General features: G+C 40.7%; 1 protein-coding gene across 3 annotated transcripts in view; it reads left to right on the top strand.

Annotated features, from left to right (window-relative positions):
* ube2d2 (ubiquitin-conjugating enzyme E2D 2 (UBC4/5 homolog, yeast)) overlaps positions 1-22,708 on the top strand; it is a 45,518-nt gene that overhangs the window by 17,229 nt on the left and 5,581 nt on the right. For 2 of the 3 annotated variants that reach the window (XM_072590845.1, XM_072590846.1), the window contains exons 2-5: positions 17,550-17,613; positions 17,719-17,750; positions 17,842-17,919; positions 18,007-18,112. In XM_072590845.1, coding sequence (XP_072446946.1) covers positions 17,550-17,613; positions 17,719-17,750; positions 17,842-17,919; positions 18,007-18,112 — 280 coding nt within the window. Of the gene's footprint in view, positions 1-17,549; positions 17,614-17,695; positions 17,751-17,841; positions 17,920-18,006; positions 18,113-22,708 lie in introns of those variants that run through there. The other variant, XM_072590847.1, reaches the window with a different exon arrangement.

The raw sequence follows: 22,708 nt of genomic DNA on the forward strand, positions 1-22,708 counted from the left end.
AAAATGCAACATGCATGTTCAGGTAAAGAACATTCAGCTTTTAGATTTCATGGTTGTTATTTATGATTACTTCTGACTCTAATTTTTGACACATTCTTTTGCTTCTATTGTCTGCCTTTTTTCTGTCTCATTTTGATTATCATTCACCTCTTCACTCCCTGCACCTCTGCTGTCTTGTTTCCTTTTGATGTTTTTTTAATTTAACCTTCCTCACTATCAATCTACCCAATCCTCCCAAGCCTTAATGGCAGCCCGAGTAATGATTTGCGAGGATGCTGGTGCCAACATGATTCAAATAAAGGCTGTGTCACAGGACAGCTCTCTCTTCCTAGAATTGGCAGCAGAGCCCATTTCTCCCACACTGTTCTTTGAGCTACATATTTACTGCATGCCAATTTTCATTATCATTGTTTATGCCATTATGTTTATACCATTATGGTTCTTTCTAATTTTAGTGTCGAGCTGCTTGTAATCCCTCAGAATCTCCTTCCTGTTGGTACCTGTGTCATTGGTACCAAATGGATTCTTCTCCCATTCCCAAGTTACCTTACAGCCCAGAAGAGATGTTCTGAGCTTTGGCACAAGATAGGCAACACAACCTGTGGGATGTGTCTTCTGAAAAAACAGCAAATATTGCTCTAACTGTGATCACCTATTGCTAATACATTTCTTTTTCCTCCACCTTATTGAATGTTCTGTGTCACTGATTCACTTAACTTTGTCATCCTGCCTGCAGGCTGTGTTGTTGTCCATGCTGAGAGGTGGACCATCCTATTTGAACAATGGCACTGGCTGAGTCTCATCCAAAGTTAAATTCAGGATCCCAATACTTCATTCTGTGCCTAGCTAAGGATACCTAGCACACCTCCCTATCTCAAGCTAAGGACCATATTTAAGCGGTGTTATGTTTTCAAGAGACAGTGTCCTGATAATCTCTACTCCCCCACCCCCCTCAGCCAGGTCAGTGTCCACAGTTCAAACTCCAGCTCATTACTCCCGAGCCACAATTCCTCAAGTGGCCAGCATTTGCTGCAGACATGGTCACTGTGGATTTCACCAGTGTTCTGCACCTTACATATACTATAACTAGAACACACAACCCTGCCTAGTCATCTTTATTTAATTTAATTAATCAATTGCGAATGTTAAATATTTAGTGAATTTCCCAAGGTACTCTTCAGCCAGTATGAAGCAAAACAGAATAAATACCAACCAATCACCTTGCTGTTTTCCTGTGATATCCCACTTTGACAGGTAGCATTTGAAGGGACACTGCCTCTTGTTTTCATCTCGCTGCTGCTGACCACCTCATGCAGGTCTGCTTTCCTAGTCTGCTTCACTGATGCTGACTTGCTGCATGCTTCTTCCCATCTGCTTCACAGTGATGCTATGACTTGCTATGGTGAATTCTGGAACTCAACCAGAGCCAAAGAAATGCTTCTCTTGGTGCAGTTGAGCACTGAAATCATTATTTTTTTATGATGCTTACCCAATTCTGATTTTTTTTTTTGCTAGATATTTAATTACTAAGTTATAAGCCAGTAAGTTCAGTTTTTTGAGGGGATGACTTTATCTGACATCTGGTTCTTTGCACAAGAGCTCTTGCTTTGCATTTAATGTTAGTTCTTGGGAATTAAACATCCTCCTATTTCATAATCATACTATTACTTCCAGATAATACAACAGATTGAAATTTGATCACCGTTTATTGCCTATTGCATTAAGTAGGATTTTTATCACTTCCTTGTCAGAGCTAAATTAATGGTTGTGTGCTGTAGGGGCATTGCCACTAGAAACTAGATTGATGAACATCATGTGATTCTTCCAGTAGACTGAGGAGAGTTTGGCAATAGTTAATCTGGTCCAGAAGTAGAAGTTTGAAATCTCTATGTACAACCTACTTTTGATGAAGATTTTTATTTTTTATAATTTGAATTTCTCCTACAACTTGTGATCAGAGTCTATGGTTATACTAAATGTTCTGCTGAACTCATTTGTGCCCATGCATATCAAGTGAAAAAGTGGAAAACAAAGTGAAGAGGACTATCCGTTAGCTCACAACACGTAGCATCCTCTATTAAACTGATCTGGTAAACCATGACTATTTCCTAAGCTCCCCACCCAAACAAAATAATTTTTGCACTTTATCCCTCTTCGCTCTAGGATATAACCATAAAGGCAGAGGAGCAGAAGTAGGCTATTCAGCCCATTGAGTCTTTCTGTCATTCAGTAAGTTCATAGCTGATCTGATCCTTTTTAACTGACTTGCCTGCCTTTTGCCGGTTAAGCCTTGATTCTCTTCCTGATTGAAAATCTGTCTCCGCTTTGAAGATGTTGAATAACACAGCCTTGGCAACGCTCTGCAGTGGCTCAGGTGCAAGACTGAATAACTTTGCTAATAATGCTAGAAGTTACTGTCCCTCCCTGATTTCAGATTCCCCTAGTTTCTCACCTACTTTCTCTTTGTCACCATTTCTGGTTCACTTCCTGTTCCCATTAAACTGTTGGCAGCCAAATCCTGGCCTCCATGTTAGCTGATAATGTAATCATTTCCCCTCTTGCTTTACTGTCTCCAGTCTTCTCAAGCCCACATCCTTGACTCCACCATCCTTTTAAATTAGAATTCAGTTTCAAACTCGCTTTCCTTGCGAGTCCTTGAAAATATTTGGTCTGAAGTTTATACTCTTGCCCCACGATTGCATGTTTAAATCCCACCAAACAAATTTCCATCACTCATGTAGTATAAATAAATTGCTTCCATCTAAACGTAAGGTTGCTCGTTGCCTTACCTGATATGGATGGCCATATCAAGCACCTCTTTGATTATCCAGCTTGATTCCGTTTTGCTCATGATAACACTTGAAGTGGTTTATCCTCTTTTTATTTCTGCACCCTATTACTAAGAAATAAGTAGCCAAAGATTGATCTGGAAGCTGCCATAGTTACTTGGTGGGTTTTGTTAAGATTACCACTTAACTGAAACCTCCAGGCATGGTTTATAATTCTCAAGCTTGAGATGTTCCTGTTGTGGAAGAGGGCCTTGGAACTTGAGAAGGGAGTGCACTTTGTAATTCATTAGTGGATGCAGAAGGTATCTGGGATTTAAAAGGTTGAATATATCTATAGTGCCTGAACACTTGATCAATGATTTAGTTATTACCCCAAATGCTTGCTAAGCAATTTACTACTTGTGGTCTTGATCAAAGTTAGGCTATGTCTCCTGGCATGGCTGAAAAGGTCTGTGCATGTCCACTTCGTCAAATGCTCAGGCCTTAAAAATCATGGCACCCAAATGCATGCAACAAGTAAGAGGACAGGACATTACTCCATTCTGTACAATGTGTCTTGGTGGTGTCAGTAGGCCTCAACGCCAGGGACCCAGGTTCGATTCCCACCTCTGGCAATGTGTGGAATTTGCACATTCTCCCTGTGTGTGTATGGGTTCCCTCCGGGTACTCTAGTTTCCTCCCACAATCCAAAAATGTACAGACTGTGCTAAATTGCCCATGGTGTTCAGGGATGTGTAGATTGGTGCATTAGTTAGGGGTATATGTAGAGTGACAGAGGAATGGATCTGAGTGGGTTGTGAAGATGTGTTGGTCTGAATGAATGGCCTGTTTCCACACTGTAGGGATCGTATGATCTATAACCACAATACAAAAGGATTAATAATCCCTGTACCAGGGCATCAACTGAGGAATTCCTCTGGGTAGGTATTTTCTACTCAGCCTGTTCAGACAGGTTATTACATACATCTGGAGCAGGTGGGACTCAGCTTAATAATCTTCAGCTGTTTCATCAATGAGCCTGCCCCTAACATCAGGTGAAAGTATGCATTTTCACTTTTAAAACAATCACTCAGACATGTTATGATCTGCCTCTGGCTGGCCTTCTGACCCACAGGTCACCTTTGCTTTGCAAGAACCCTTATGTGAGATGTGCATCTTTTTAATTAACCTGTTCAGATTCGTTACGATACATCATTGGAACATTTGGGACGAGCTCAAGTGTCTGGTCCAGAGATTTTTTTTTGGGTTTGGCAGGGGTGCAGAATACTGCCATTGTATCACCAGCACTCAATGTTGTAACATTGGATTTTTTTTTTGAGGAAGCTTTTCCATGGATGGAAAGTTTTCGGGAGCCCCATTTGTTGTCAATTGGTACGAAATCTTTCATGATATTCATTTAAAATCCTGGTCGTTTTCATGCATCAATCTGTAGCTCCCTTTCCTGCTGTACATGTTTCTGACTGATATGAAATGTGTTGAACAGAGAGCAGTTCTTGGTTCTAAGTTATGATGTATAGGAGGATCAACATGACTGTCAGTCATTTGAGGGAGAAAGTGAGGGCTGGAGATCAGAGCTGAAAATGTGTTGCTAGAAAAGCGCAGCAGGTCAGGCAGCATCCAAGGAGCAGAACAATTGACATTTCGGGCATGAGCCCTTCTTCCAAACGAGATGGGCGGGCACTATTTCATTTGTATAACTGATTTCCTCTGGGGCTTGAGGTTTTCTGTGAAGTCCGCTCTCCGTGCAGAAGACTAGGCAGCAGCCCACCATGCGCGAGTCCCTGACCCCCAACCCCGTCTCCACTCCTGCCTGCCCAACCCTGCCCTGCCCATACTTGGTCTGCTTGTGCTCCCACCCCGTACATCTCCAATACCACCCCCGGGTGACCCTCTCCCCGCCACCATGGGGCAGTCTGACTGTACACTAACAGTAAGACTGCTGCCTTTGTGGGGTAAGTCTCTAAATAGCACACGCGCGCACACCATTTTTTTAACTGCAACATTTTGACAGGCTTCACCTTTGCCCCGTACAATGTTGGAGAGATTATCTGGCGGGATGGGGTTGCGGTTAGGGTAGACTCTGGTGTAGAACTCCAGGGACTGTGTGTGTGTCAGCAGGTCAGTCATCTGGAGACAGCGCCCAGACTGTCCTGGGCTGTCTCTGCAGCATTTCAGTGAACCAAGTTCACTTTTTCATCATTTGTACCTGTAAACAAAAGACGTGATCAGGGTTGAAGCAGCTCTTTGATGTAATGTTTCCATCAGCACTTCGATCTCCTTCGGATAATCTGATATTCGGGTATTCTAGGTTTCTCTGTACTTGATTACCACTAATGGGAAGCTTTATATCATGCTTATATTTAGTTTTTTAGAATTGCTATATCATGTGATACAATCGTTAGTAGATTGGCAGCAAGCTGATGCATTTGTTAGAATGAGTCTTAACTGATGAACGAAATGGGAATCTGGAAACATCTACCAAAAGGTGTTCTAAGAAGTTAACTGTTCCTATCTTGGGGGAAGATGTGTGGACCAACATCCATTCCTGACATTGAGGTTGCGCAAATACTTGCTCCTTAGAATGTGGAATTAAGCTCTTGGTGATTACATATCTTGTGTAGACATGCATTTTTGTGCATTATTAGACCATTTTTAGATCTAAACACATGCACATTACTGTCTCTTTAAAAATGTACATAATTGACCATGTATCAATTAGTATGATGCTTGACTTTCTGGATTTTTCATCATGGAATCCAGTTCCAGTTTGAGCTTGCCTTGAATGCATGCTGCATTTTTTTTGAGAAAGGTAAAAACTGAATTCAATGTCATCTTTCGTATGTAACTGTTTTTATCTGTGAATGTTCCAAACTTGCATCCTTATTCTAGTAGAACATCAATGGTGACCTCCTTATCTTCTGAAGGACTTATGGATATAGAGGAAATGCCAGTTCTCTAAGCCTTTCAGCTTAACATCGTGTCAACTTCACCTGACTGTTATCAATGACATGAACTTAAACATGCAATTGGAAACTGAGTCAAGCTGCAAGTTGATCTGTAGTCTGAAATATTTTTTCATGATCTTTGTTTTCATAGTTAGAAATACTGAAACTTTATTCTTCCCAACCCTTTCATTTCCCAAAATAAGTATGACTCTCTAATTTGTTCTTTGTCAGTTACCTGCTGCTCCATAATTTGTTTAAATAGCTGAAGTTCCAACAATGTCAATGATTGCTAGTCTGTGGTTAGATATTGCTTTCCATCTTTCTTTTGATTAGTTTATACTCAAAAAATCATGCAAAATCCTTTTTTGCGATGTAGTTTCATTGGCTTTTTATTTTGTTACTGCAGCTTTGAGTTGCTGCCCAGTTAAGCAGACTGTCACTCAAAGATGAAATTCAGAATCAGTGGCACTTTTCTTATGACCTTTTATCAGGTTTTGGAAAAGAAAATGGCAGTTTCAATTGAAATCTAGACATAGGTAAGTAACTTTTAGTATGAAAATATTTTTACTTTTTGTACTTAACGCAAGGATTGTATTTTTGATCATGGTTCTCCATCACTTCTAAAACGCCTATGTTTTTTAATGAAGAGAGCGTACTTGCTGTACTTCTAAATAGGCCTGTAGCCTTTAGTTTGTGTTGTACCATTGTAGTCTTGATTTGATTTATAACTTGGTTCCAAACTCCAATTTGGTTGGCTGATCAGGAAAAAACTGTTCACAACTGCTGTGTTGCGATTGTCTTTCCAACCTTCAGTGAGCATTTAGGATTGCAGCTAGTTTGTGGTACTTTTTCTGACTGTTTAGTTGATTCTGTACAGTTAGGTTTTAAATTTGGGCTTGATTGTGCACATGCTGACTTGGAAGATCTGGATGTTAACATAAACCAAAGGCGCTCTCTACTCCTTTTGGTGTGAAATAAATAATATTTGCATTAAGTTTTTATAGTAGATTTGATTATTTGGTTGTCCTTTTTATAGGATTTCAATTCTAAATCTTGAGCCTGTTTCAACATTTAACAAGTTGGATTGAGCCATAGAGAGATACAGCACATAAACAGACCCTTCGGTCCATCTCGTCCATGTCGACCAGACATCTCAACCTAATCTAGTCCAATTTGCCAGCACTTGGCCTATATCCCTCTAAACCCTTCCTATTCATATACCTATCCAGATACTTTTTAAATCTTGTAATTGCACCAGCCTCCTCCACTTCCTCTGGCAGCTTATTCCATATACGCAGCATGTTCTGTTGGAAAAGTTGGCCATTAGGTCTCTTTTTTATCTTCCCCCCTCACCCTAAACCAATGCCCTCTAGTTCTGGACTCCCTCACCTCAGGGAAAAGATTTTGTCTATTTATCCTACCCATGTCCCCCATGATTTTATAAACCTCTATAAGGCCACCCCTCAGCCTCCAATGTTTTAGGGCAAATCGCCCCAGCCTGTTCAAGCCCTCCCCATAGCTCAAATCCTCCAACCCTGGCAACATCCTTGTAAATCTTTCCTGAACCTTTTCAAGTTTCGCAACATCCTTCTGATGGGAAGGAAACCAGAATTTCACGCAGTATTCCAACAGTGGCCTAACCAACATGCTGTGCAGCTGCAGCATGACCTCCCAACTCCTATACTCAATGCTCAGACCAATAAAGGAAAGCATACCAAATGCTGCCATCACCATCCTATCTGCTGCCAATTCTACTTTTAAGGAACTCTGAACCCGCATTCGAAGGTCTTTTTTACTTTGTTCAGCAGCTGTGCATCTCTGACTCTGACACTAGGACCTTACCGTTAAGTGTATAATTCCTGTTCTGATTTGCTTTTCCAAAATGCAGCACCTTTCATTTATCTAAGTTAAACTCCGTCTGCCACTCCTCAGCCCATTGGCCCATCTGATGAAGATCCCATTGTAATCTGAGGTAATCTTCGTTGTCCACAGTTTTGTATCTGCAAACTTAGTAATTATACCTCCTATGTTCACATCCAAATCACTTCTATAAATAGCAAAAAGTAGTGGATCCAGCACGATCTTTGTGGCACACCACTGGTCACAGGCCTGAAATCTGAAAAGCAGCCACCCTCCACCGCCCTCTGTCTTCTACCTTCCAAATAGCTAGTTCTCTATGTATTCCATGAGATCTAGTCTTGCTAACCAGTCTCCCATGAGGAAGCTTGTTCAATGCCTCACTGAAACCCATAGATAACGTCTACTGCTCTGCCCTCATCAATCCTCTGTTTTTGAGACATGATTTCCCATGCACAAAGCCATGTTTACTATCCCTAATCAGTCCTTGCCTTTCCAAATACATGTACATCCTGTCCCTCAGGATTTCCTGCATCAACTTGCTCATAATCGGTATCAGAGATTGGTCTATAATTCCCTTGCTTGTACTTACCACGTTTTCTTAAATAGTCGTACCACATTAGCCAACCTCGAGTCTTTAAAACACCTCCTCTCTGACTATTGATGATACAAATATCACAGCACGGGAGACAGCTATCACTTCCCTAGCCTCACACGGATTTCTAGGGTACACCTGATCAGGTCCTGGACAGTTATCCACTTTTATGCATTTCAAGACATACAGCACCGCCACCTCTGTAAAATTGCCTCCCCTCCCCCCAGAAGATGTCACTATCTATTTCCCCACATTCTGTATCTTCCATGTTCCTCTTCACAGTAAATACTGATGCAAAATACTCATTTGCTATCTCTGGCTACACATGCAGGCTGCCTTGCTAATCTTTGAGGGGCCCTATTCTGTTCGTTGTTACCCTTTTTGTCATTAATGTATTTATAAAATCCCTTTGGATTCTCCTTTAACTCTTTGCCAAAGCGATCACATGTACCCTCTTTGCCCTCCTGATTTCTTAAGTATACTCCTATTGCCTTATACTCTTCTAAGGATTCACTCTATCTCTCCTGTCTATACTTCACATGTGCTTCCTTATTTTTCTTAACCAAAACCTCAGTTTCTCTGGTTATCCAGCTTTCCTACATTTACCAGCCTTTCCTTTCATCTGAAAAGGAATATGCTGTCTCTGGACCTTGGTTATCTCATTCTTGAATGGTTCCCATTTTCCAGCCGTCCTTTCTTACCTGCAAACAGCTGCCCCCAAAGTTCTTGCCTAATACCGTCAAAATTATCCTTCCTTCAATTTAGAGCTTCAACTTTTAGATCCAGTCTATCCTTTCCACTACTATTTTAAAAATAATAGAATTATGGTCGCTCGCCCCAAAGTGCTCTCCCACTGACACTCCAGATACCCACCCTGCCTTACTTTCCAAGAATATGTCAAGGTTTGCTCCTTCTCTAATAGGAACATCCACATACTGAATCAGAAAATTTTCCTGTACACACTTAACAAATTCCTCTCCATCTAAACCTTCAACACTATGGCAGTCCGTCTGTTTGGAAACTTAAAATCCCCAACCATAACCACCCTGTTATTCTTACTGATAACTGAAATCTCCTTACAAATTTGTTCCTCAATTTCCTGCTGACTACTCGGGTGGATCTCATAAAATCCCAATTAGGTGATCATCCTTTTCTCATTTCTTAGTTCCACCTAAATAACTTCCCTGGATGTATTCCCAGGAATATCTTTCCTAAGAACAGCAGTAACGCTATCCATCACGAAAAACAATACTCGTTCTCTTCTCTTGACCACTCTTTTCCCGCCTCCCCCCCCCCCCCCCCCCCCCAAAAAAAACACCTTTCTATCCTTCCTATCGCATTTGTATCCTGGAACGTTAAGCTGCCAGTCCTGTCATCGCTGAGTCACGTTTCTATAATTGCTGAGATATCACAGACCATGTTGCTAACCATGCCCTGAATTTATCTGCCTTCTGTTAGGCCTCTTACATTGAAGTAAATGCAGTTTAATTTATCAGTCCTACTTTGTTCGCTGCTTTGTTCCTGTCTGCCCTGACTGTTTGACTCTTCTTTTCCCAACTGTACCAGTGTCTGATCTCTTTCCTCAATTTCCTTGGGTCCCTTCGAAGTGTTAAATCCTCCCAAGCAGCTCTAGGAAATCTCCTGCCAGTATATTAATTCCTTCCAGTTCAAGTGCAATCTGTCCTCCTTGTATGGGTCACGTCTACCCCCAGAAGAGATTTCAATGATCCAAAAATGTGAATGCTTCTCCCCTGCACCAGCTCCTCAGCCATTCATCTGCTTTGTCCTCCTGCTGCTACTTTCACTAGCTCATAACACCAGGAGTAATCCCGATATTACTACCCTCCCAGGGTCTCCTTTTTAACTTCCTGCCTAATTTTATATATTTTCCCTTCAGAACCTAATCTTTTTTCCTTCCTATGTCATTAGTTCCAAGGCATATAATGACATCCTGCTGGTTCCTCTCCCTTTTGAGAACATTCTGCACCCTTTTGTAGATATCCTTGATCCTGGTGCCAGGGAGACAATGCGCCATTCTGATTTTTCACTATTGGCTGCAGAAACATCTATCTGTGTCTCTGACTAGAGTCCCCTATTGCAATCGATCACTTGGAAACAGACGTACCCCTCTTTACATTAGAGCTAGTCTCAATACCAGAAACTTGGCTGTTTATGCTACATTCCCCTGAGTCTATCATCACCTATATTTTCCAAAACCGCATACTTGTTTGAAATGGGTATAGCCACAGAAGAATCCTACACTACCTGCCTACTACCCCTCTACCTTACCTCTAGTTAACCCATCTACCTGACAGTATCTGCAGCTTTTCTCCCTTCCTATAACTGCCAACCATCACGCCCCTAGCTCTTATAAATTCCTCATTGCCTCTTACTGCTGCTCTAACTGATCCATGCGATCTGACAGGATTCGCAACCAAACACTTGCTGCAGACATAATCATCAGTAACATGGAAATTCACCCTAATCTTCCACATCCAACAGGAAGAGCACATCACAACCATCTTTGTTCCTTCACAATCTACAGATCCAGAAAATAGCACTGTATTTTGATTTAAAACCGTGCTCCAGGCTAACTTAGTACTTTATGGTTTATATTTCTAAAATTTTTAATCGAGACATAGCAATAAAACATAATCAAGAAACAACCTACTCGACTCACTATTGTATATTTACAGCAAGATTACACTTAGAATCTATGTAGTTATCTGTTCCTGTGCTGTGAGCTCTCTCTCACAGGTTCCTCCAAGTTCAGCTGTGAATTTTGCGTTTTTTTTTTCCTAGAGGCACTCTGATGTCCAGAGATACATGAACTCAAACAGCAAAGGCAGTGACTGTGCAAATGCACAGCTGTCAGATTTCTTTCCTCCTCCCTCTCCTCCCTCTCCTCCCTCTCCTCCCTCTCCTCCCTCTCCTCCCTCTCCTCCCTCTCCTCCCTCTCCTCCCTCTCCTCCCTCTCCTCCCTCTCCTCCCTCTCCTCCCTCTCCTCCCTCTCCTCCCTCTCCTCCCTCTCCTCCCTCTCCTCCCTCTCCTCCCTCTCCTCCCTCTCCTCCCTCTCCTCCTCACTGGCCATGTTTTCCTTGTCTTTGTGTCTTTCTCCTTTGAAATGTGCTGTTGTTTTGATCTTTGTCCCCCAGAGTTCCAAAACAATGCAACAGCTTATAAAACAGTAATTGCTGCTATTGGAGTTCGAGGAAATAACCTCCAACACCTAAACTACCTCAACAGGAGCTGCTCTTACGGCCATGTTTTTCCCATCCTCCATTTTGGATTACCCAGAATCCTTTTGTTCAAAATATGTACAATAATAACAGAACATGGACACTGCTTTCTATCTTGCATGTCTACCTTTGTTATAGCTTGTTTTATTTAATACTGGACAAGTAAAATTAATGTGATGCACTGTATGAGTTTTATATAACTTAATGTAATTTATTTCAGAATTTGGATTTTGAACTGGTGGTGTGTAGGCTTTTGTCTGTGAAGGGGTTTTAATCAAATTTGGTTTTTCTGGACCTATGATTTGTGTCAACTGGTATTGGAGAGAAGGCTCTTGAACTTTATTAGTATTGTGAGAGTTATAAATATTGACAAGCACCAGCTAGCTCTCAATATAGAGTCAAGAATTGTTTTAAAAGTTTTGTAATGTAGTTTGGAAAACTTTTGGGTTTCAGTTCACAAAAGTCCTTCGTTGAAATTAAATGTAAGAATATAGTAACAAATTACTACAAATGCAGGAATCTATACTGAAAACCAATTCTTGGAGACCAAAGCAGGTCAGGCAGCATCCCTGGAGAGAATAAGCTAACATTTAGAGTCCAGATGACACTTAAGAGCTGAAGTATGGACGGAAACTCATAAAGGTGGATATGTCCCCAGGACCTGATCAGGTGTACCTTAGAACTCTGTGCAAAGCTAGGGAAGTGATTGCTGGGCCTCTTGCTGAGATATTTGTATCATTGATAGTCACAGGTGAGGTGTCAGAAGACTGGAGGTTGGCTAACATGGTGCCACTGTTAAAGAAAGGTGATAAAGACAAGCCAGGGAACTATAGCCTGACATCTGTGGTGGGCAAGTTGTTGGAGAGAATCCTGAGGGACAGGGTGTACATGTATTGGAAAGGCAAGGACTGATTAGGATTAGTTAACATGGCTTTGTGTGGGAAATCATGTCTCAAACTTGATTTGAGTTTGAGGAAGTAACAAAGAGGATTGATGAGGGCAGAGCAGTAGATGTGATCTATATGGACTTCAGTAAGGCGTTTGACAAGGTTCCCTGTGGGAGACTGGTTAGCAAGGTTAGATCTCACTGAATACAGGAAGAACTCTCCATTTGGATACAGAACTGGCTCAAAGGTAGAGAGAGGGTGGTGAAGGGTTGTTTTTCAGACTGGAGGCCTGTGACCAGTGGAGTGCCACAAGGATTGGTGCTGGGTCCTCTACTTTTTGTCATTTACACAAATGATTACATAAGAGGTATAGTTAGTAAGTTTGCAGATGACACCAAATTTGGAGCTGTAGTGGACAGGGAAGAATGGTACCTTTTAGATTGCAGCGGGATCTTGATCTGGTGGGCCAGTGGACTGAGAAGTGGTAGATGGAGTTTAATTCGGATAAATGTGAGGTGCTGCATTTTGGGAAAGCCAATCTTAGCAGGACTTATACACTTAAGGTCCTAGGGAGTGTTGCTGAACAAAGAGACCTTGGAGTGCAGGTTCATAGCTCCTTTGAAAGTGCAGTCGCAGGTAGATAGGATAGTGAAGAAGGCATTTGGTATGCTTGTATTGGTCAGAATATGGAGTACAGCATTTGGGAGGTCATGTTGTGGCTGTACAGGACATTAGTTAGGCCACTGTTGGAATTTTGCGTGCAATTCTGGTCTCCTTCCTATCGGAGAGATTTTGTGAAACTTGAAAGGGTTCAGAAAATGTTTACAAGGATGTTGCCAGGGTTGGAGGATTTGAGCTACAGGGAGAGGCTGAACAGGCTGGGGCTGTTTTCCCTGGACGGTCAGAGACTGACTGGTGACCTTATGGAGGTTTACAAAATCATAAGGGGCATGGATAGGATAAATAGACAAAGTCTTTTTCCTGGGGTGGGGGAGTCCAGAACTAGAGGGCGTAGGTTTAGGGTGAGAGGGGAAAGATATAAAAGAGACCTAAAGGGCAACTTTTTCATGCAGAGGGTGGTACATGTATGGAATGAGCTGCCAGAGGAAGTGGTGGAGGTTGGTACAATGCAATATTTAAAAGGCTTTTGGATGGGTATATGAAAAGGAAGGGTTTGGAGGGATATGGGCTGGGTGCTGGCAGTTGGGACTAGATTGGGTTGGGATATCTGGTCGGCATGGGTGGGTTGCACTGAAGGGTCTGTTTCCATGCTGTAATTTTCTATGACTCTGTGACAGCATTTGTGCTGTACCTCAGGACATGGTGGTGGGCCTAGTGGTGTAGGGTGTTGGTGGAAAAAATATGTTGATAGTTCATTGTGAATGTGAGAATAGCAGAACAATCTTGTGTGTCTCCTGCCCAGTGGAATGGGGGAGGGGTGGGCATGATAAGCTGAAAGAACGGAAAGAAATGGTTCGCAATTTCAAGATGTTGAACTCAGTATTAATTCCAGAAGGCTATAAAGTGCCTAGTCTGAAGATGAGATGATGTTCCTCCAGTTTGCGCTGTGTTTCACTGGAACACTGCAGCATGCCAAGGACAGACAGACTGTCAAAGCATCTTCTCACTTTCACCCTTGACTAACAACTGGGATATCATGGAGATCATAAAATGGTACGTTTCAGGTATTTCCGGTATGTAATTATTTTTTGGTAGTGTATAGAGTGTTGCTTAAAACAAAGTTTGTTGCAATAAATAATTGGCCAGGATATTTAAATGTTGTCACGGGTATAAATGTGGATTCCTTTGTTTTTCCCGAAACATTGATCGGGCTCACTTCAGTTCACCCATGCAAAGGCAGCAATAGTTTTAATGCACATTCTACCAGCTTCCAGAAGCTGGTCTATCACATTTGGGCAGGGACCTTTCAAATCTTCATGCTGTATAAGCAGTAACCCAGAACAGTGTCTGAAAGCAGTTCAAAACAAACAACTTTTCTGACCCAATTAGACTGATCAACACTCTCTATCACCATTCACTAACTGCCATCTGCTTGAACATGGTTCCATTAAGGCTAGAGAAGATCTAATTCCCAGGTACTGACCTCGTTAATCGCAAACTTCTGCTATCTATTAAAAACAGACAGCTCTGCTCTTCTCAGTCTGTTAAAACCTTTAAATCGAGGTTCAGCTTGCAGGCTTGGTCCCTCAAGCAAACTTGCTTGGTCTGTTCTTTTCAATCCAAGCTGCCCAAACATCCATCAGTCCTTTCCAGCTAATAATTCAAAATTAATTCATTTAATTTTTAAATCATCGGTAAGGGTTCTCTCATCTTTTTGCTGTTTGAAATGAGATTGTAATACATTTGTGGTATAATTTCTAGAATTGTACCTGATATGTTGTGGGCAGTTTTGTCCTTTGTCAATGTAAGATTGTATTTGCCTTGGAAGGGATGCAGCCAAGTATTGATAAATTGATTCCAAACGAATGAGAGATGCTTTAATTTAAATCCTTAAATAAAGGAGCTTTAAACTGTGCTAAGTTTTTTTTTCCTGGCTGGAAATTCTAGATCTAAAGGGCCATATTCTATGATTTTAAATTTTGCTACTTTCAAATAATTTTACTCTAGGGCTTATGAAGCTTTCAATCCTGTTTCTCAGTTTCGTTGGTTAATGTATTCTGGATGGAGATCAATTGATTTATGGATCCTACACAAATTGAGGGATTCCTAAAGAAGTGAGGGCTTGAAAGTGAATTTCAGGTAGCAAATAAGCTGAACAGCTTCTAATGGCTGAGTAGCTCGATTTTAGTTTACTCATTACTTTTATTCCTTTGCAGTTATAATCCATGCACTTGCAGAATCCGACCCAGGAATATTTTCTTTCTCTTCCTACCACTCCTGTCAACTAATACTAGACCAGTAACTAATGTCATATTTGCCAACCTCTGGGAAGGTGGGCATTGGAAATTTAATAAACTGCATTTTATATTGGTTCTTCCATCTCCCAATTCTTACTGATTTTTGCTGTGTATTTTTATGGATCATGTTCTTTGCACCCAGGCCTCTGTGGTTTAGACTTGGAAGTGCAAGAGGTAAAAACAATGACTGCAGATGCTGGAAACCAGATTCTGGATTAGAGTGGTGCTGGAAAAGCACAGCAATTCAGGTAGCATCCAAGGAGCAGGAGAATCGACGTTTCGGGCAAAAGCCCTTCAGGAATACAGGCAGAATGTCTGAAGGGTGGAGAGATAAATGAGAGGAGGGTGGAGTGAGGAGAAAGTAGCATGGAGTACAATAGGTGAGTGGTGGTGGGGGTGAAGATGATAGGTCAGAGAGGAGAGTGGACTGGATAGGTGGAAAGGAAGATAGACAGGTAGGACGTCATGGCGACAGTGAGCTGGAAGATTGGAACTGGGGTGAGGTGGGGGAAGGGGAAATGAGGAAACTGTTGAAGTCCACATTGATGTCCAGGGGTTGAAGTGTTCCAAGATGGAAGATGAGGTGTTCTTCCTCCAGGCGTCGGGTGGTGAGGGAGCGGCAGTGAAGGAGGCCCAGGACCTCCATGTCCTCTGAGTGGGAGGGGGAGTTGAAATGTTGGGCCACAGGATGGTGTGGTTGATTGGTGCGGGTGTCCCAGAGATGTTCCCTAAAGTGCTATGCTAGGAGGCGTCCAGTCTCCCCAAAGTAGAGGAGACCGCATCGGGAGCAACGGATACAATAAATGATATTGGTGGATGTGCAGGTAAAACTTAGGATGTGGAAGGCTCCTTTGGAGCCTTGGATGGAGGTGTGGGCAAACTGAAATATTTGGCATGGTTTTCATATCCTTTTGTAATGTGTGTATTTTAAAGCTGGCTACTTGCTGTATAAACTGATATGTTTCAATGGAGAAAATAAGAGTTGGGAGTGTGGGTCTTAATTTTGTAATTTTGGAATGAAAACATGCTTCCAACTTAAACACTCCTTTCACTGTGCAGTCCATCCTTGTGTAATCTCTTGATTGAAGGTCAGAATATTTACATTAAAATACAAAGGGAATCATGAAATTTTCATGCTCCTCATGCACTTCCCTTCACAGATAACCTAGTTCCCTACTCCTGTTCTTCAGAAAGATTTATATCAGAATATTTGATCATTTTGGTCCTGTTAGCACTTCTTTTTCAAATGATCTATTCCCCAGATCTTGAGCAATGATGTTTTTTAGTGGTGATGAGCCATCAATTTTTCTCTAAGCAAGGTAAGTTTTCTTCACGAAAGAACTACAAGGAAACAAATACAGAAATTATTTGAGGAACTCTGGTCTGGCAGCACTTAGGCTGAATGTGGAGAGGGAAAGAGGAGTGAGAGGATTGGCAGTGATAGAGCCCAGGAAGGTAGAGAACAAGGGCTAGGGAGACAAAAGGCTGTTTTCCTTGCTGGCAACAGTTCTGAATAACTGAACTTGAAGCATTGACTGTCTTCTCTCCACAGGTGCTGCTTGACCTACTGATTTTTCTTCAGCCATTTGATTTGCTTTCTGATTTCTACAGTTCTTAGTTTGTTCCCTTGCTATGATAAGTGTAAAGTAATTCCAGAAATAAAATGTGAATTTCATTAACTTGCTTCAGGACTTGCATTTATCAAGTGCTTCACATGATCATAAGTCATCTTGTAATCACTATAAATTGGGAAATGTAGGGTCACAGATGTATTTATACACAACAAATTCCACAGTGTCATATTTTTCTGGTTAACGATTTGTTAACCAACACTATTTGTAACAGAGGTTAGATGGACCCTCTGTTTAATATCTTGAGAGAGGTACTATATCTTGCTCAGCTACTTCAGTACTTTACAAATGTTGAGCTTGGATTCTGTGTTTTAGTCAGTTGAAGTTGTGGTTTAAAGCTCCACAGCATCTGATCTGTGCATTGGGCATCATGTTTTCCCTTCACTTGCCATCCTTTTTATCCACCCGTGGGTGCAAGTTTATTTGGAAGAGTTGTCTGTGTCGGGTTGATTTCACAGTTCAAGTTAATGTTTATTTCAAAGTCCTATCATCATACTCTTGTATATTATACCAGGCATCAAGTATTTTAAGAACATAAGCCTGTTAGTGATGTGGCTATTTGAATTTTTTTTTGGTAAATTTGTAACTGTTTTATGTGGTCTCATTTTATTGATCAGAGCAGGATAAATAGCTCCTAATTGTATCTTGGAATGAGTATATTGAAGCTTTTTTCAAATCCTCCCTATAGGAGTTGAATGATTTGGCCCGTGATCCACCAGCACAGTGTTCAGCAGGTCCAGTTGGTGACGACAGTAAGTACACTTTCTAAGTTGGTAAATGAAATATGAAAGAAATCTTAATACTTTCTACAGCAACACTAATATATGACTGAAGACTTTTTAAAATTCTTTCTGCAGTGTTCCACTGGCAAGCCACAATAATGGGACCGGTGAGTGAGTTAGTTCTGTTAACCATAAGGGATGAGTGCGGTCTTAAACACATTGGATTCAAGTTAAAACCGTTTTCTTTCTTTCCAACAGAATGACAGTCCTTACCAGGGTGGTGTATTTTTCTTGACCATTCATTTCCCCACAGATTACCCCTTTAAACCACCTAAGGCAAGTATACTTGTTAGCATCAAGTATCTCATCAATATAACTTTGCCTTGATATTAAAATAACTTTCATATCTATGCGTTTTGCTAGGTTGCATTTACAACAAGAATTTATCATCCAAATATTAACAGTAATGGCAGCATCTGTCTTGATATTCTACGGTCGCAATGGTCTCCGGCGTTAACTATTTCAAAAGGTATTTGTTGTTTAGTTGAAATCTGGTGCTGATCTTAACATGAATGTTCTTCAAGTACTAATCTCCAGGACTCACCAACAAACTGTTAACATGATGTCCAGCTATAAATACTGTAACATTAAGAAACATTCTGCACTGAAATCCTAAATATATTTCATAGCAAAAAGTACAATGCTCATTTGTCCTAGCAACTAACGAGCTTGTGAAATGTTTCATTGAAAGAATTGATTTCCCTTGCACTTCAACTCTGAATTGCTTCCCGAAGTTGCAACTTGAGAAATATATGTACTATAGTTTGGGGCCAAGTCCATGCTGAATTTTGGATCCTACCAGTTTTTCACGCCTAGTGCTTCTGACTAGGTTTGATAGACATGGTTAGGTCAAGTCAGGTGGGATTGTGAATTGCTCTGAAGACTTGGACAGTGGGCAAAGACTTGCTCGTGAAGCCAATAACTAGCCTGCATTGATACCATACCTAACCAAACAAGCTAGTAAGTTATTTGACTAAGCTAATGAGAATTAAAATGTATGCATGGCAGCTTGTAAAAGCATCATTTGTCAGTCACCTGATTTTCGACTAGCTGGAATTGAGACACTAATTGCTGATGTTATCTTCTGAAATCTCTCTCAGAACAAAGATAGATGCAAGCATTTGTGGCTGAGTGTAGAAGTATTCTGATTCAGCCATTATAGAGCTATTACCTAGAGTTGTGTGGTGGCCTGAAAGTGAAATGCATAAAATATAGGTGTTTTTTTTTGTTTTGAACTTTAGGAGATGGGAGAGACATTAAATGAATATTTCATGGCAGACTTGACTGGAGAAGGAAACTGGGTCTAGAGAATGCAGAGAAATAAACTTTGATATTTTAAAAACTGTTCACATTACAGAAGTGGGCATTTTGGGAGGTCTTAAAGAATATAAAGGTGGATAAATCACCAGCACCTGATCTAATGTATCTCAGAATGTTGTGGGAAATAAGGGAGGAAGTTATGGGACTCCTTGCAGAAATTTGCATCACTTCACTTGAGTGAGGTGCCTTGATAACTGGAGGGTGGCTAAAGTTGTAAGGAGAAACCAGACAACAATAGACCTGTGAGCCTGACTTTGGTTATGGATAAATTGTTGGAAGTGATTATAAAATGTTATTAAATCCTGTCTTTTATAGGCAGAAATTGCTTAGGGATGGTCAGCATGGTTTTCTGTAAGGAAAATAATGTCTCCTCAAATTTGAGTTTTTTGAGGAAGTTACCAAAACGTTTGACAGAGCAGTAGATATTATTTATTTGGATTTTAGTAAAACAGTTTTTGATAAGGTTCGCATGGTAGACTGATAAGTAAAGTCCTCGTTTTTCATTTATATAAATGATTTGGATGAGAATAAAGAAGACGTAGTAAATAAGCTCATGGATGACACCAAAAATGAGCTTCAAATGGGTCAATGAGCTGAAAATGGCAGATGGAGTTCAGTCTGGATAAATGTAGGGTGTTGCACTTTGGCACAACAAACAAGGCGAGGACTTGTACAATTAATTGTAAGGCCTTGGGTAGTGTTGTAGAACAATGACCTAGGGGTGCAGGTACATAATTTGTTTGAAGTTTGTTACATATGGACAAGATGGTTAAAATGGCTTTTGGCATGCTTGCCTTTGCTCATTACTTTTGAGTATTGGAGTTGAGAAGTCACATTGAGATTGTACAGGACACTGGCGAGGACTTGTCTGGAATATTGTGTCCAGTTCTTGTCAATTGCAGGAAGGATATTCTCAAGCTGGAGAGAGCTCAAAAGTTTGCCAGGTTGTTGCATATGAGCTGTGAAGAAAGGCTGGAGTTTTTTTCATGAGTAAGGAGATTGAGAGGTGACTTGATAAAATTAAATAATGAGAGGTATAGATAGAATTAATGGTAGTTGTCTTTCCTCTAGGATTGGGGATTTCAAGACTGGAGATATTTAAAGTGAGAGGAGAGAGACTGGAAAAAAAATGAAGGGAAGTTTTTTACGCAGGTAATTTGTGGAATGAACTTCCTGAGTAAGTGATGGATGCAGGTACAATTACAACATTTAAAAGATATTTGGATAGATACAGGAGTAGAAAAGATTTGGAGGGAAAAGGGCTGGGAGCAGGCATTTGTGTCTTGTTTAGGATTATGTTTGGCATGCCAGCATGGACTGATGGATCTGTTTCCATGCTGTATAACTGACACTATGACCTGGTCTGTGTTCCATTATTTTTAATCAATGTAACCAATAGAGATTAGTTGGATAAATTTATCTTTTAATAATTGTCGTCTTGTTTAGAAGTTGCTTTTACTGGAAGAGTACCGAACTATAATGGCCTGCTTTAAGGCAAAGGCCATGTTTAGTTGTAAATGTGGTACCAAATTTGAATTGGTACACTCAGCATTTTGTTAAATACTTTGCGCACAACTATATTGTCAGCCAGAAATTCATCCAGATTTTCTTTGCAATTGCTTTTGGAGCATGGTGGGCTGCATGTAGTAAACGTTTCCTTAAATTATTTGTTCAAATATCTTAATGTGCTCATTTAATTAACTGCATCCACAGTTCTTAAGATTTTAACATTTGGATCATGACCCACCATCACCTCATCAATTCTGTATCTATTTGAATAATTTAATTTGTCATTTAGTTTTTTATTGTGCCAAATTATTCGGATTGGATGCATGTCCTGTAATTTTTTTGGTCAGGTATGCAAATGCATAATTTCTAAGATCAAGGAATGATGCTTTGTAGTCTGTAGTTGTACAATTAAAATGCAGTTGAGCGCTAACATTGTAAAACAGCAACATAAGGAACAGAAATAGGAGCAGGAGGAGTAAGCCATCTGGCTCTTCCACTCTCTCTGGGTAATGAAATATCTCCCAATACCAGTGTCTTAAATGACCTACCCTCTCCTTTAGACTCTGACCACTGGTTCTGAACTGCATGGTGATTGGAATATACTTGTGCATACCATGCCTAGTCCTGTTAGAATTTTATAAGTTTCTGAGATTTCTTGAAAACAACCAAGACAAGAGGAGTCATTACTTTAGAGCCCCACAGGTAATAGGACAGCGCAAATTGCAAGCGATGGGTCCAGGCACTTTGTAGTGATGACAGCATAACTCCAGCCAACACTCATTGCTGGATGTGCTGGTTGTAGGATATGGACAAGACGACAAAAAGAAATGGTTATATTCTGAAGTTAGTGACTTTGCAAGCTTAAAGTACTGTTCATCATGCTTCAGTTTCAAGTTTCACCAAGGATGGAAGGTTCAGAGACAGAATAGTTGGGAGACTTCAAAAGGTAGTGACTGAATGTGGACTGAAAAGATGTCTTTAGGAAAGCCATCGTCTGATCTGTTTCATTTCCCCAGTGGAATGGAGACTGCATCATGCACAGTGAATGCAATACAAAAAGATGAAGACTGCAAACCTATTGTTTTATTTAGGTAGACAAGGCTGTCCATCTTCTTCAATAAAAGAATTCTATTTCGTGCAGCCACTTATCTAAAATGGTTGATCTTAGTGCAGACAGTAAAACAAAATTTCCACATGTTTCAACAATGTTGTGTTTTATTGTGAGGGAAATTGAATGCAAGCAAAGGGAGGTAATGTTTCAGTATGCCAGGTATTGGGAAGACCTCATCCAATGTACTTTGATATATTGGTCACTGTATTTGTGTAAAGATATGAATGCATTGATAGCAGTTGAGAACGTTTACTAGACTAATACCTAGAAAGAGCAGATTGCCTTGTATAAGGGAGGTTTCTAGACAGGTTTAACCTGTGGCATGTGGAGTTCAGAAGAGTAAAAGATGACTTGATAGAAATATACAAGCACCTCTTGGGTGCATTTCGGTAGGGCGATTCTTCTTTAGGGAGAGTAAAGCACTAGGGGTCCATAGAATCACAACAGGGAAGCAGGCCATTCGGCCCATTGTGTTGACACTGATCCTATGAAGAGCATCCCACCCCTCTCCTCTCTTCCATGGCTAATCTATCTAACCTGCACATCTTTGGATTGAGGGAGGAAACTGGAGCACCTGGAGGAAACCCATGCAGACAGGAGAATGTGCAAACTGCATACACTCACCCAAGGGTGGAGTCTCCCCTTGTGTCCCTGGTGCTGTGAGGCAGCAGTGCTGACCACTAAGCCACTGTGTTGCCCCTCCTAGAATATTTCCTAATTTGTCTAAATTGAGTGGTATTGCTATTTTAATGTTATAAGTATTGTTTTTGGAATTCCCTTTTTAAAAGGCAGCTGAACAGAATCTTGAAATATTTTAAAGGCAGATTCTTGGTTACCAAAGGGATGAATGATATTGAGAGTATGTTGAGACTGGAATCAGATCAGCCATGATCTTATTGAATGGCGTAGAGACAGGAAGCGCTGAGTGACCAACTCTTGCTCCTTGTTCCCAGTAATATCTTTTCACACAACTTCAATTCCAAATAACTTCCCAGTCTCAATTCTGCATTTTTACTTTATCCTCCAGTTTATTTTCCTTGGGTCTGTACAAACAATGTTAAGATTTTCTTCTGTGTCCACTGGTATGAACCTTTCAAAATTCTGATCTCAACTTTTTTCAATTCT

The sequence above is a fragment of the Chiloscyllium punctatum genome, chromosome 20 (genome assembly GCF_047496795.1).
Source record: "Chiloscyllium punctatum isolate Juve2018m chromosome 20, sChiPun1.3, whole genome shotgun sequence".
Lineage (NCBI taxonomy): Eukaryota > Metazoa > Chordata > Chondrichthyes > Orectolobiformes > Hemiscylliidae > Chiloscyllium > Chiloscyllium punctatum.